The sequence below is a fragment of the Corvus kubaryi genome, unplaced genomic scaffold (assembly GCF_017639235.1).
Source record: "Corvus kubaryi isolate FWS band 111438036 unplaced genomic scaffold, C.kubaryi_AGA036_p1.0 37249, whole genome shotgun sequence".
Classification (NCBI taxonomy): Eukaryota; Metazoa; Chordata; class Aves; order Passeriformes; family Corvidae; genus Corvus; species Corvus kubaryi.
The window spans coordinates 3,527,048-3,543,496 of record NW_024581072.1 but is presented as its reverse complement, the minus strand read 5'-3'; the positions used below and the strand labels follow the sequence as shown (position 1 = coordinate 3,543,496).

Here is a 16,449-nt window from a genome sequence, read left to right as displayed (position 1 = left end):
AGAAAAAACTCATCTAAGACAAAGGGAAAGCCCAAGAGACAGATGGATAGAGACCAGAAGACAGTGGGATGCCGAGAGCAAGAAATAGCAAGCAGTGTAGGGAAAGCACAAGGGAATGAAAGCATGAAAGAGAGGGAAAGTGCATGCGAGAATGTGTCAAAGAGGTGAGAAAGCACATGAGGAACGGAGAAAGTGAAAGAGGCAAAGCAAGGGAGAATGTAAAAAGGCAAGCACAGGAAAATACATCGTGCGAGAAGCAAAGTGAGTGAGAGGCAAAACATGTCTGGAAGACAAGAAAAGCTGTAGAGCAGGGACACAAATGAGAGAGGAAAAGCCCATCTCAGGGAGAGGGAAAGATAAGACAGAGCAGAAGAAATGAAGGAAGAGAAGGAAAGAGGCCAGAGAGAGATAGATTGATGGGGAAGAGGGAGGCAAAAAGAGATGCAGAGAGAGATGGAAAGTTCAGGAAGGAGAGGAATGGTTGGGAGGTGTGATTGAGAGGGAGGGACAGCGAGCAGAAGGCAGAAGTACAGTGAGGCAGAGAGTGGGACAGCAAGTGAGACAAGGGGGATAGTGAGAGACAGAAAGCTGTAGTGAGAGAGACAAAGTGCAAATAGGGAAAAACTGGAAGATGAAAATGCATGAGAGAGAAGAATGTTAGACACTATAGCAAGAGAGACTAGGAGAGGAAAGTGCCTAAATCAACACATTGACTGCAAAGCACAGAGGACAGAGCTGCAAAATGCATATGAGGGAGACAGAGTGGCAAAGCACGCACACAAGAGACAAAACTCACATGCACAAGAGGTAAGCAAGAGCACAAAACACTGAGGAGAGAGAAGCAGAGAGAAAGAGAGAAAAAAAGAGAGAAAGGCAAAGTGCATGACACAAGAAAGCTCAAATGAGGGAACAGCAGAGCATGTGACAGGTAAAGCCCACATGGAAGACGAAGTGTGTGAGAGAGAAGCAATGTGCACATAAAGATGACAACACGCAGAAGGGAAGGAAATGTATGTAAGGGGAGAAGTGTAAAAAGGAGGGAAAATGCGTGCAAGAAGAACAATACAAGTGGAGGGAAGTACACACAAGACGCAAAGGTCAAAGCACAAGGACAAAGTGACAGAATGAGAAAGGGAAGTTTGGAATTAGAAGAAAAAAAAGGCACGTGAGAGAAGCCCAGCACAATACACAGGTGAAAGGCAGGAGAGGCAAAACATGCAGGAGAAAGCAAGCATTGGATAGCAGGGAAAGCATGAGAGGGAACATTTAAGCAAAAAGCATATAAAATCTCTTAGGTCGGAAAAGACTCTTAGGATCTTTGAGTACAACGATGAACTGTCAAGTCCACCCCTAAACCATGTCCCAAAGTGCCACATCTGCACATCTAAATACCTCTAGGGGTGGTGACTCAGCTACTTCCCTGGGCAGCTTGTTCCAATCCTTGACAATCATTTCAGTGAAGAAACTTTTTCTTAATATCCAATCTAAACTTCCCCTGGCACAACTTGAGGCCACTTCCTTTTGTCCTATGACTTGCTACTTGGGAGTAGAGATTGACCCCCCCCCTTGTTACAACTTCCTTTCTGGTAATTGTAGAGAGCCTCCTTTCCTTTGGGCTAAATAATCCCATTCTCTCAGCTGCTCCTCATAGGACTTGTGCTCCAGACCCTTCACCAGCTCCCTTGCCCTTCTCAGGACATGCTCCAGCACTTCTATGTCCTTCCTGTAGTGCGGGGCTCAGAACTGGACATAGAACTCACAGTGCAGTCTCACCAGTGTCAAGTACACTGGGACAATCCCTGCCCTGGTCCTGCTGGCCACTCTAGTGCTGATACAGGTCAGGATGCCATTGGCCTTCTTGGCCACCTGAGCACTCGATGGTTCATGTTCAGCTGCTGCCAACCGGCACCCCCAGGTCCTTTTCCATCGGGCAGCTTTCCAGCCACTCTGCCCCCAGCCTATAGCACTGCATGGGGCTGTTGTGACCAAAGGGCAGGACCCAGCACTTGGCCTTATTGAGTCTCATACCACTGGCCTTGGCCCATCAATCCAGCCTGTCCAGATCCTTCTGCACAGCCTTCCTGCCCTCCAGCAGATCAACACTCCTGCCCAACTTGGTGTCACCTGCAAATTGACTAAAGGTGACTTGATCCCCTCGTATAGATCACTGAAGATACAGATGAAGAACAGGCAAAGCAAAGCACATGAGAAAAAGGCAAAGCCTATCAGAGAGAGGGAAATATGGGTGCAGAGAGAGAGAAGAAGCCTCACAGTGAGAGGGGGAAGAGATGTGGGAAAGGAATAACAGAGAAGAGGAAGAGGAACAAGTGGAGAAAATGAGAGAGGGGAGAAAGAAGAGGAAGCCACTCTGTTTTGGGAAGGACTCAAGAAAGATGAAAGACAAATAGGAAATCCTCAAGAGAGAATAAATGCAAATCTAAGAGGGAGGAAAAGCAGGTTCAACGCAAGCCGAAAGCAGCGTATGGCTGGGGGAAGCTCTACAGATTTAGAAGAACTATAGAGATAGAAAGGACAGAGAACAAGTGGGGAGGAGAAAGCACAAGTGCAAGCTCAGAAGAGGCGGAGTGCATGCAAGAAAGTATGTCTGTCAAGAGACTGGAAAGCATATAGAGGAGAAGGTAGAAGACAAAGAGGCAAAGGGAATGAGGGAGGGAAGTGCTACAGGAAGAAAAGGCATGTGAAAGAAGAAGCGTGGGAGAGGAGGACCCAAGTAAAATATTTACCATTGGACAGAGAGGGAGAGTGCAAGCAATTTGCATATGAAAGTATTTGAGTGCATGTGAGAGCTGGAAAATCTGTGAAACATGGCAAAGCATGCAAGAAAGGAGAAAAGCCACAGAAGGGAAAGGAAGACACAAAAAGGAAAAACAAGAGACAGAAGGATGCACAAGACAAAGACACAAGAGACCGAACATGTACAAGAAAGCAAGAGAAAAACAAAGCACATTGAAATGAGAGAGGGAGAGAGCATTTGCATGCCTGCAAAAGGGAGAAAGTGCATGAGCAAGGAGAGTTGCATGCATGAGACAGGGAAGCACATAAGGGGAGAGCTGCAAGATGAGAACACACAAAAGAGAAGAGAACTGGGCCAGCCAGGGGAAGAGCATAAAGGTGAGGGAAGCAGATGAGAGAGAGAGAGAAAGGTATGTGAGAGAAGGTAGAAAAAGTACATAAAGCAGGAAGAACATATATGTGAGAAGCATATATGGGAGGTGGAGAAAGTGACCATGAGAAAGGGAGAAAAGCCATGATGGAGAGTCAGGGAGCCATGAAGTGTGAGTGAGGAAGAGCACGGGGAGGAAAGCTCGTGCAGATGCACAAGACGGGGAGAAGCATGCTTGCAAGGGGTCAGAAGCATGAGAGTGACAGGAGTGCACAGAGGAGGAGAACACAAGAGTGGGGAAGCCCATAAGAGAGAGGTAAGCATGGCAAGGACCGGAAGTTCATGCACAAGAGGCAAGAAGCACACACATGTGGCAAGTAGGAAAAGTCTGCACATTAAAAAGGTGGGAAACCCAACCACGAGGGGTGATGAAAGCACAGCCAGGAGAGACAGGCAAAGTGCACAAGAAGGGCAAGCATCTGACACAGTAGGAAAGCAAGAGGGAGTAACAATTGAGGGGGGTGGACACCAGACAGGTGTAGCACTAGACTGAGAGAGAGAGAGAGACTGGGACAGTGAGAAAGGAGCATGAACAAAGGTGTTAAACCACATCCAGGTGCCTCAGTTTGACTGGGGCACCTCATATGCATAACTAAATATTTACTCTTGTAATTCTGTGCCTTCCACCTTGGTCTCTCAGTCTACATGGAACAGTCTTGTCTTGATGCAAGTGTGAGAGGGAGAGAGGTGATACACATGCAAGTGAGACAAAGTAAGAGAAACAGGTACAAAGTGTGTCCAAGAGAGAAGGGAAGTTTGGAAAGGGATGGTGTGGTGGTGGCAAGAGGATAACAAGAGAGGGATAGGAAATCAAGGTAAAGAAAGGGATAGAGAGGAATGAGAGGAGAGATAGCAAGCAAGAGATAATGAAGAACAGTGAGTCAGAGACAGTGGGAAAGCACACAGGAAAATGAAACTTCATTTTACAGCAGCACCAAGCTTCACAGTCCTTCATCTACTATCAGCTGGGCTGACTAATCAACATTTTCTTATATGGCAGTGTAGAAAAACCTAATCCCTTTCATAATAATTTACTAAAATTCTGTTTATTGTGGAATGATGTGGTTTTTGAAAATAACACGCTGCATTACCACCTATTATCCTGCAATTTTGATGAAAGTTAGCTTTCCTTTGTTAAGTTTCAGTAGCCATAGTTCAGTAACAATAGGAAGGACTGCCATAAGTTTATTTACAGACAAAAAACTTAACCAATGTTTCATTATTATCTTTTCAGCTTTTCAAGTCTTTTTAGAGTCCTGCTAACAGTTTCTGACTGGACTGTCATTATTCTTTGAGGATACTCTGTATGCTTACCATTGGAACACAAAATTTCCTCTAGGTTACCCATGTCCAACATTGTTAATACTGATTGTCTTAATGTATTCAGTACGCTCTGCATGTATTAACATTTTATGAACTCTTTAAAATGTTGCTCTTTGTAAGCAACATTTGGAAATCTAACCATACAGGATGGCAGAAAAACACTGTCTCACAACACAGAGGTTCCAAACAAAAATAAAGGACAAATACTATCCTTTTGCAGAGCAAAGTGGTACTGCATACTTGCACTCTAGGTAGTTGCAGCTCTACAGGTGCAATGAGAACTGACAACTCAGCTATGTGCTCTTGAGCATAAGTCACATGAAAACCAGAAGAACAAGAGGAAGAAGACAATGTAACCATGACAACCTCAAATCAGAGCTTGGGCGGAAATCAAAAAGATTTTCAGAACCCTTTCAAATCAGTATTATCCACAAAGAATAAGTGTTAGACTACTTAAATTATAAAGTACAGCTTTTTTGATGTTACTCGAAGTGGTCTCTACCTCAGACTGCACTTCTGCCAATGAGAATAAATCTCATAGCAATGGCAATAAATAGCACCAGTAAGAGCATTTAAAAGCCAAGTGGATAACTCTACAACAACTTGGGCAGTAGCTAGCACGCTGGAGGACAAGTTCTCAATTAGGGTCATCAGTCACTACTGGAAAGCAAACCTCATGCTGGATATGCTAACTCTACTGAAAATTAGATCATTATTTTTTAAGTTCCAAATCTATTTGGATGCTTACTTTCATCTACAGAAAACAAAAATAACCTAACCTACCCCAAATCTGTGTTTTTATAAATTCTGTGCACACACAACATTCCTTAATATTTACACAGAAAGTGCTTCAGTGCCTAAAATTGGTCCATGGAGCAAAACGATGACATTTACGTTGCAAAAGGCTTTGAAGCAATTTGTTATTTATTTATAACGGAGGCAACCCTATTTTGCTGGATCACTTTCCAATTAGAAAATACTTTCCAATATTGAGAGTCATGGCTGCCTGGAGGAAGTCTCATAGGAAAAGTCAGGGTCTTGACAACATGAAAAAGGAATGAATGAACAGGTATCCATCATAGAGCAGTAACAAAGCCCAAGAGAAATCTTCAGCCATTTATACAATGACAGCATCTCAGGAAAAATCTAAGTGAGTAGAATACTCTTCCAGCTGGTAGCAATAAAACCCCAGCCCAGTTTTAGCCAATCACTTCCAAATTTCCATGCATATCAACAAACAAGTAGATGACCTCTGTATCTTTTTTTAAAATTTATTTAGAGGATGAGACTGCTGGCAGTACAACAGATAACAAGGATTACAATTCTAGAGAATGCAGCAGCATACACTCTTAGATGCAAACATTTTTTTCAGCTTTAGTTAACCAAAGTAAGACAGAATGGAGTTAAATAGAAGAATTAAAATCTACTTGTATAAAATACTGAAGGGTTCAGTGGAAAATGTTTGGATTGTTCCTTTGTATTTAAGGAAGGCTGCACTTTCTACCTAGGACTCAAAAAGAAAGGTATATTGAAACACTCACTGCATGTCCAGCTTACGTCAGAAAGAACAATTATTAATGCACTAACATGGGTAGTGAATGGGGGACTCGATCAATCAAACACATTAGGCTGAAGATGGCAAAAGCTGACGTTAACTGCTGAAATTCCTTTAGCTAGCACACCTTCCTAATTCTGTTTAGATTAGCATTATAAAAGAATTCACAGCAAAATTTAAGTTTGCTGTGCTGGAGTTCTACATTAACAAAGTCAAGGCATAACATTAAAGTTATGCAACTATTAACACCCTCCTGTTGGGCGTGCATTCATTTTCGGTATCTGAAAGCCACTTGCTAATGTGAAAACACTGTTACAACATTTGATAACTGAAGAAGAAAAACGAACAGGCACACAGCCTTCTAGTGCTAGGAAACGCCCACCAGTTCACCCTGACACCTAACTAACGAAACCAACTAAAACACAGATTTTAATGTGCTGGTAACCTGAAAACTATCACGATGCCTAACTGAAGAGTGGTAATTACACAACACTGTGAACATCACCCACATGACAATTTTGTTTGGGTAGGAGCTTGGAAACTGAATCCATCTGGAGTGTACGCACAGTGAGGTCATATAATATAGGTCAAATTATCCAACAACATGGCCCTTTTCCAGTCGTAAGGACCCAAAAATCCAAAATTCTACTTCAGACCAGAGCAATAGAGTGGTCACTGTAAAAACTACCTTCTACATGAACCAGGTGCTCACGGGAATTTATGCAAGTCACACACAGAACACTTGGTTAAGTTCAGGCATCAGTTTAATCAGTACTCCCCATCTCAAAAATAGTTTCAAGAGTTATTGCACAGTTTCCATGGAGACTGAACCTAAAGAGTTCTTTCTATTTCTGTCTGTGAAAATCCCTTCACATTTATGCTGCCAAGTTTCTCAGGAGAGCCTGAAGGATTAAAAGTGGCAGTAATATCCATGTTAGTGTCTATCACATGCCACTTAATTATTTTAGAAACACATTTACCTTTCCATATGAGGAGAATATCTTATAGTTTCACAAATTTGTTCAGATGAAAGCAAATTATTTAAGGACTTCCAAACTACATTTCCACAGCAAATGTATTATCCAAAAACCTCCTTACGTTCTATTCCACCTTACCATACCGGCAAAATACATACGGGCTACGTGTACCTAATGCACTTTCATCTCACAAGTAGGCTCTTAATGTCTCTCATCCCATCACAGGCAAACGGATGCAATCCAGGCTAGGAAAAGTGGACATTCAGGTGAACTGAAAAACTATTTAGATGCTGCAGAAATTCCATCTGAAGGCCAGTCACCGGTGATCAACCACAGGATGTCACACAGAGGCCAGTACTGCTTAATGTCTTCACTAATAAACTAGGCAATGGGGCAGTGCGCCCTCAGCAAGTCTGCTCACAATGCAGAACTGGGAGGAGCAGTTTGCGCAGGAACTGGGTCTGCAGATGGGTCTGCTGCTACTCAGGGGCATCTTGACAGGCTGGAGAAATGGACCAACAAGAAACTCAGTAAGTTTAACAAAGGGAGACACCAAATCCTGCACCAGAACAGGCTTGGGGTTAACCATCTGGAAAGTAGGTAAGTAGAGAAGGACATACGTCACTCCTGCTGGACAACAAATTGAGCACGAGCAAGCAATGTTCCCATGAACCAACCTAGGGCTGTAGTGCAAAAGGCAGAGCCAGCAGGTTGAAGGAGGTGATCTTTCCTCTCTGTTGAGCAGTTGTGAGTTCACATATGGGGTTCTGGATCCAGTTTTGGGGTCCCCAGTACGAGACAGACATGGGTGTCCTGGAGCAAATCCAAAAGCTCACAAAGATGTCTCAGGGATTGGAGCATCTGACAAAGTGAGAGGCTGAGAAAGCCGGGATTGTTTAACTTGAGCAGAGAAAGTTTGGCAGGGTTCTCACCAATGTTCACAAATGTCTCATGGGCGGAAGTAAAGAAGATGTACTCAGACTCTTCTCACTGGTGCTCATTGAAAGGATGAATGATATACAACACATTCCCCTTAAACACCAGTGAACAACTGTTAACTCCAAGTGTTGCTATATGCTGGAACAAGTTGCTCAAGAAGACCCTGGAGTATCTCTGCTTGCTCTGGCTGACCCTCCTTTGGACAGGAGGGTTGGACTCCAGACTCAAGTATTCTGCGGCTGCATAAATGCAAAGTGCCAAAAGGGGGAATGGTATGAGTGCATACTTGCCCCTAGGCAGTGATGCCCAATACAACGTGGCTTTAAAGAATTTCAGCAAGAAGCTCTGGTAAGCCAACCCAACTGAAGCAGCTGTAAATTACATGGGCTCTGCAAGTGGCTGAAATTAACAAAGACAGCCCTGAAGCCAGGCCTTCCTATCCAGGCCAACCTCCTCAGATGCAACAGCTCTAAAACAGGCTGCAGAATGCAAGGCTTTTTGCTAAGAGTGACACTGCTGAGTGGCTCTGGGCACATCTTCATCTTGCTCTCAGGACCACAGTAAAAAGTAGGGGTTTGAATTCCACTGACCAAGGCACATTGCTATGAAACAGTTAATAAGAAGCTTTTATAAAGAACATCCTAAAGCATCTAGCACATTTTTTTTTAAAGTTCAGTCTCCCATATATTTAACAAAACACATGAAGCAGCAGACCCCCCGCCTTCTGCAGTTTCAGCTTAGGTTCCAAGAAGTAACAACCAAGTAATAAGACAATTATTTGGACAGCAATGGCAAAGCACAAGACTAAAATAAAAAGCATACAGAGTTCTGAGCAGATTAACATACCAATTTAAGCAAGTCCCAGCAGCTAGAGATTCCAGTCCATATTTATGTAGTTTTGTTGAGGAAACAGCCTAACCACTTGACCCAAATGAACCTTAAAATGGCTACAGACACAAGCTGCTTGATGGAATCTACTTACATAAGTGATGTGGGTGTTACAGGCCATAGCTACCCACTTGAGAGCAGGTTAAGCCAGCACTGTACCTGGCAACACTACTAGCTGAGGTTTAATCTGCAAAAATTCAACCAGGAAAACATCAGAACAACAACCAGCACTACTGTAGAGGCATATTATTTGAAGCACTATTAAACAAGTACAGATACTCAAAGATTTTGTCTCTGAAATTTTTTCATTATTTTGTTAGAAGAGCTTTCCAAAAACATGCTGTATGTTATAATTTTCTCTTCATTGTATGGTAGTGTTCATCACTAGTGTTCATGCAGTCTAGATTTTAAACAACAATAAAACGGCAGTTCTTTAAATTATGGGAGCTCATTTTTTTTTTCTTCTCCTTCCCCATACAATGCCACCAAGGCATTGTTCCCTACAGTGCACAGAAGCCTCCAAGCTCAAGCAAAAAGTGTCAGTTCCAAAGCACCTACAGTGTAATGATGAAGAACAGAGAGGGGGACCACTAAAAAAAGCCACCACGGCAGAAACACTGATGTAAACAGTTAAATGGCACCGTGCTATTTGAAACAAATCATGGCAGAGGTATACAGGAATTGGGAAAAACAGGACATTCATAGAATGCAAGCAATACCCAGATTCATGGGTCACATATTTACCAGAAAACAAGTAGCAACACTTTTTATATGTACATGGTCACGCTTTTCTTAAATAGAGCAGAAAGAATGGAGAAAACTTGAAGAGTTTGGGTACTGGAAAAATTTATTGACTGAGCAAAGCAGTAACTAAAGCTAAATTGGGGAGCATTAGAAACAGAGTTAAAACTCAGTTTGGTGTCAAGTCAGCAGGTAGTAAGGAAAATTCAAGAAAGGGCTTTCTGAGATTACACAAATCAAGACATCAATAACTAGTGTACTCCACATCTACTCCTCCTGAAGCAAAAAAACAGAGTAAAGTCTGGCTTTCAGAAGTATTATACTCAAACACAAGTACTTAGACCGTATCAATCTATTTAAGACCAAAGATGACTTCAGGGTAACTGGCCTCAGACTAAGAGGTAAAGTTCTACAGGGCATCTCAATTTACACTAAGGAGTGCATGAGTAGATCAATGGCCCAGCACTAGGCTGCGTAAATCCACAGCAACCAAGCAGAGCACTAGACATCTTTAGAGAGCCATGTAGCAGACAGGCAAATCAGTAAACAAAGGTTAATCACTGTGAATACCTGTTAAATGAGCCTGTTAATACAGAAAGTGGACACAGTGACTGTGCAGGAATTAGTCTGTTAGAACAGGTGCCTCCTGGCTCAAAAACCTCCACTGGTCTGTGCAGCTTGGTCAGCTGGTGATCCCATCTCCTTACACCATTAATGAACACAACCGAGCTAACACAAGTACACAGTGCAGGCATAGCCCAAAACAAACGAGCAAGAGGAGAAGAGAGAAGCCAGAAAACAAGTCACTGACAGGGTGAGACCAGATGACACTGTGTAGATAAAAAGAAGTCAGAGGTTTAGAGAGGATGAGAATGTGTAAAGCAAAAAGTTGTGATAAACTAAATACTGTCTAAAATCCCACCTGCCAAGCCTACTGCAATATTCTTTTCATCACTAAAAAAAAAAAAAAAAAGTAGATTTAAATTCCACAGATAATAGAGAAAAGACTCTGAGATGGCAAGAATTTAGTCACTGTCAAATGTTAATTCTGTGAAAATACATCAAATTCTGGCATTTGTGCACTGATACGATACAATATGGAATTCACAATTCTTCTATTTTAACATATTGTATCACTCAGTTTAAATACCCTGAATGATGAGGTAAAAGCAATTTTAGAGAGTCAAATTGGATGTTATATGCATACTCTTAAATTCCATTAGCATTTTACAACTGTCTTCTTAAAATTCCAATGCATTAATTCATTTTACTTTAACTCATTCACCACACAAGACACCCAGAAGTACAAATATTTTAGCTACAAATGACTGCAATAACCAGTAACATACAATAATGTTAGTACATTTTATTAATTAAACCTTGCATGTCACTCTGTCAAAGAGGGACATTCAAAGAACATCATGTTAGTTAAATTTGAATTCTATTCTATTACTTTAAAAAGTCCTTCTCAGGTCTCTGACTTAAAAGGTTTCAAGAAAAATGTTTTTAGGCAGAACATGCTGTCATAAAAGCATAAGAAAATTTTAAGTAATTTAGCACAGCAAACTGAGAACTCATTAAGAAACAAAATTAGTAAAACATACATGTAAATTCCCAGAGCAAAACTTCTGCAGATAAAATGAAACTGGAAGAGTTAGGTGATACAAACAAATACCGAAAAAAAGAACATGCATTTTTTTAATACAGAACTAACTTTCAGGGAAAAAGATTATGTGAACAAAAATTTCTTTGAAAAGGTATACATTTTAAGGATGGTATTTATATCTGCAGTACATAGAGAAGTATTACTTCAGTTCAAAAATTATTACCTGCTAACTTCAGAACTCAAGTAGCACAGCAGATGGATGGCCCAAAGCAAAGGTCCCGCATATGTTGCAAATGCTGTGAGGAAGATAGCTGGTATCTCCACATAGCTGTCTAGTCCCACAAAACCTGCTGAAACATCCACAGTAGCAATGCCATTTGAATTTCCCTGAAAATAGGGATAAAATAGTAAATATCTAAATATCTCCAAAGATATATTTAGAATTCATTAGAATAATATTAATTATTGCACCCATTAATGACTTACTCTTTAAATTGCTTTAGTGTACACTGACCGATATTCTTTACATCTGAATTTCCATAAAACAGCTTACCAAACCAGTGCTTGTAGTAACGATTTACAGATTAACAAAGGCATAAACAGCATGCTATTTTGCTTGCCTTATTTTGTCTGCAAGCTAACATGTCCATTGTTTAATAAGTTACATTTTAAAAAAGAATTTAAAATAAACAGCTACACTTCAGTCACATTAATGAAAAGGATGCATTTTTCATCACACCATGTTCAAATACAAGATTTTAGGCCTGCTGCCTAAAATTACACCAGGAAATAAATATTTCTTGCCCTTAGACACAACAGGACTCTAAATTAGAGCTGTAATGGAACACTACATCGCCCACCTGCCTGCCTCACGGCACAAGTTCCCACATGTACACAGATTAAGACAAGCAAATTTAGAGAGATTTCTCCTTCCCAAGTCTCTGTACCACATAAGGTTGCATTAAAATAGACCAGAAGTCAGTCTAGATAGCCTGAATCATAAATAAAAGGCATTTAAACCTACCAAGAGAAAAATAGAAGGAACATACAGCAATTAAAGTATCAAGAGCTGTCAAAGTCCAGTATGTTTTACCTAGTTTTCTTTTCCAGTGACCAAGACCACTAAATAACAAGGAACAATGTAAAACTGAAGGAAGTGTCTTCCACTGAAAATCCCAAAGTATTTAACTTTACCCAAATATCTAAAGTAGCAAACACACCCTATGAAGGCATAAAATTTCTTAAATTAACAGGTAACAGATAGGTTTCCTCAGACTAGTGAGAAAGCTCTCAGATGTTCTTGCTGTACCGTGAGAAACTGATCAATTTTTGCAGCACCGATATTCTAACAGCCATAAACCCCTCCTTTTCCACCTACAGAATTCCAGAACAACACAAATGTAAGGGCTGTCACCACCAATTGCCTCAGACTCAATCCCAGCAGAGCATATGAGGTGTGGTGGCTCCCCACTTTCTTCAAACCTGACCTCAGCTCACCTTAGTGGCAGCAGTCCTCTTGAACTGCAAGTTACCCTAGCAAGGAAGTGCTATCATCAAATACACACTTCTGTCACAAAGACCAGAGCACACAGGGAACCACAAAAGATAGGCAGCTTTTTCAGCTACACAGCTAACTAGGCACCAGCAAAAAAACTGTTCCTGAAACAGCTCAAAAATCTCAAGAGAAAAAAACCCATCTGTGTTGACAGAACCATTCAGAGCTCATTACAGGCAGCTACTGTCCCCATGAATCCCACCATGAAGGCATCCCCAGAATTTAAGTCGAATCTGAAACTGTAAGAGGGCAATATGGCATGGATTTTACAAAGATATCATACAATAGAAGAATCTTGACTTACGGCAATTAGTCTTCCTCACTTTGACTTTCATCATGCACCACTGTAGTAAATCACTGCACCAGTGTAACCAAATATTGTTAAGCACTTAATGTAATGTCCAGCAATGCCAGGGGAGCAAAGCAAAGCACAACTAAGGATAAGCAGCTAAATAAAAGCATATCTGCGCCCTAGAATCCATACTATGGGACTGGAAAAGAAAGCTGTAAGATAAGGCTACTCCTCAGGTTCAACTCCTCAGGTTTAACAAACTGAGGTCATGGGAAAGAACAGAAAGTTAAGTGTAGCATTGAGTGCTGGGCAGGGTGCTGCTTCTCAACAAGCAAGAGTTTGACAGGGACAGGTAGGGAGGGAACCTGCTCTCTTTTCCCCCAGTCCCTGTCCACAGCAGCAGGCCTTTTGCCCATCATATCTATTTATTTTTCATTCCTCTCTTTCTCCTCTGCATGATGCGTGCAGAGTAGAAAAGCTGAGATATCAGGAGATCCTCCCTGCTCATGTCAGGAAGAGCTGAAAGGTGTCTTTACAGTTTACTCCACGGGCACATGCACATGGTTGATCTTCGGCACCTTGAGGCAACTCCCCATCACACTGTATGTGAGAAGACGCAAGAATAAATATAGCACTGCAGTGCATGCCACTGGTCCTGCAGAAAAAGTGCAGGCAAAAAGATGTACTCCTCTCTGGAAGCACGTCAGGACAAAGTAAGGAACCTGGAGGAAGGAACAGTGCTTTCCCCCTTCTCCCAACTCCCTGAGTTGCTTCCCCACAGGGTTCACTCCATCTGGCTTTGACATTGTTTAAAGTGACATAGCTGTAGAACAAGGATGCACACATTTGGATCCACAAACTTACAATGTCCAAACATCTTACTCCTACCATGAATCTACCAAGCCTGATGGATACTACTGCCACCAATACTGGAAGAGCCCTGCTAAGTGGTAAGAAGCAGTTTTTCTTCACATTAGGTATCCTTCTCCAAGACAAATCCGTGTATTTACACTAAATTTTCATAGCTTATAAACTCTAATACTCCACACAATGCATAAATAACTGACAATTCAGAGTGCCTCCTTTTATTTTAACATATCACTCTAGTATTTCAGAAAATGTTGGCCAGAAAGGTTCTCTGCCTCTGGACAGACCTTGGAGGTTTCAACACCCTGTGACCTCACAGCTGATGCTGTTGTGAAAATGGGACTGAACTGTGAACCTGCTGAAGTCCTTTCCAATGTAAATTATCCTACAGTGCTTTGAAATCATAACAGGAAAAAGTTAACGTCACTTTAAAATGTCACTCAGTCCATCTCTTTACCTAAAGGCAAGATGAATTAGATATAAATGATTCTAAAAATGTACAAATCTATTCTGGTTTCCTCCAGTGATAAAAACCACCAGAAACTGGAACTGTATTTTCCTTCTCCCGTTCTGCAGATACACTGCTCTAAGCATGGCAACAAGTCCCCACAAGACTAATAAATAAATACATGGCATTTTTGTTCATTTATGAGTTTTCATGCAAGGTAATGAAAATATTTTTAGCAATATTTACTGCAAAATAAATTTTTTAAGAGCTGGTTTATTAAAGAGGAAACACCAAGTTATTTATTTCTATTCTCACTGCATTTTAAGGACAAATAGTAATGATAAAGATACAACATACTTTTGGGAAATGACTGCTGAGTTATGAGACACGGACAACTCAGGGCTTAGGAGAAGACAATCAATTATTCAAGCTCATTGAAAAATTCATCAAGAGATTCTCAAGTTTGCAATAATATCCTGATAAATAAGTAGCATTCTGACTAAATGTATTAATTTCATCTATTTTTGACAATACTGGAGTATTTTAGACTTTGCTTCTCTTCATCAATTTACACAAAGTGATAAATAAAGCAAAGACCTTAATTACTAAAACAAGACTAGAAAACAAATTGGGTTTACCCAGCTTCCACATTAATAACACAGCACTTTATCCAGACAATCTCTAAAAACCTCTAAGCATGAAGACCGCACAACCTGTGTGAGCAACCTTTTCCTCTGCTTACTATTCACAAAAATCTTGCTAAAATGCTGGAAAAATGACATCATGCATAGTCTACCCATTTAAGTTAAAACCGTTTAATAAATTTGCCTTTTAGATTCAAATTGTCAGCAGAAAGGGACAGCTGGTTCTGCCAAGGAAGGTAAGCTGGGAAATGAGTGTGAGAACAAGGCAGGTGAGAGCACTAAGTCAGGATTCTTCAGTGGCATGTCCAGGTCAGGGCTAGATCCAGACACAGTGATCAGGGCTAGATACAGTCCAGGAACTGCAAGTCTGTAGTGACAAGGAAAGTCCAAGACTAGGCCAGAAAGGCCAGCCACCAGGTCCAGGTCCAGGTCCAGGTCCAGGCCAGGATCAAGAAACAACAAGATAGGCACACACATACCTGCTTACATAGCTGGGATACAACACAGGCAGTAAAGCATCGGATTAAAGCAGAACCAAACAGAAAGAAGGGCGAGGCCCCTCGCTCTGCTTTTCTCCCATCAGCTCCTCTCTCAGTCAAGGAGATGACCCTGAAGTCTGCCAACTAAAGTCTGAGACAGGAGAGGCACTCAGGGTTCTGGCACAGTGAAGTGTAGAATGCAAAACCAAGTGTAAGATCAAGGCATTTGTTTTCAACCCACCCTTTTTTTTTTTTCATACTTACATTCAAAATCAAAAGATTAGCTTCCACACCCAGGCACTTCATTTCTTTCCCCATGTTCATCAGCTACAGCAACTGACTAATGAAGAGTAGTATCCATTCCTATCAGCCTTGCCCACTCTGTACACTTAAGATTTTCACAGATCTACTTCCATAAAGTCTTGAAGGACCCTACAAAACTTTTTTGAAAGAACAGTGCCTCATTCATTAAATATGCTATCCTGAACGAGGCTATTTTTACTATCTTATTCAAAAGGCCATCACTTACAAGCCACACACAGCAAGACAGAGTTACTGGTTTAATCATTATGTACCGTATTGTCTACCAAGATTTAATAAAGGCTCAGCAACATGGGCAAGTCTCATTTTCTTCATAATCACACCAAGATATGTGCAAAAAGTAGTTCTCCAAACCTCTCTCCTATTTCCAGATGGAAGTGTTCCACATTTCATTTATATTTCTCTTCTCTTGCCTCATTTAGCTAGCACAGTTTAAATTTAGTATCCAATGTGATCTGTATCACCAACAAATTTCACTGGTTTTCAATTTTTGTATTTCAGCCATAAGCCTGCTATTTTTTTGAATGCTACATTAGGGCTTTACACCTGTCTGGAAATTAAAACCCTAGTACCACTCTGAACCCAGGCAGTTTAATAGTGATAGCTCTAGTGACCACAAAACTTAAAGAA

General features: G+C 41.1%; 1 protein-coding gene across 4 annotated transcripts in view; it reads right to left on the bottom strand.

The window, feature by feature from the left end:
- The window catches only part of PIGG (phosphatidylinositol glycan anchor biosynthesis class G), an 85,723-nt gene that overhangs the window by 17,634 nt on the left and 51,640 nt on the right, over positions 1 to 16,449 (bottom strand). For 2 of the 4 annotated variants that reach the window (XM_042023485.1, XM_042023490.1), the window contains one exon: positions 11,437 to 11,600. The exons of 1 other annotated variant lie outside the window; for it this stretch is intronic. In XM_042023485.1, the coding sequence (XP_041879419.1) occupies positions 11,437 to 11,600 (164 nt within the window). Of the gene's footprint in view, positions 1 to 10,529; positions 10,562 to 11,436; positions 11,601 to 16,449 lie in introns of all 4 variants that reach the window. One more of the 4 variants, XM_042023486.1, reaches the window with a different exon arrangement.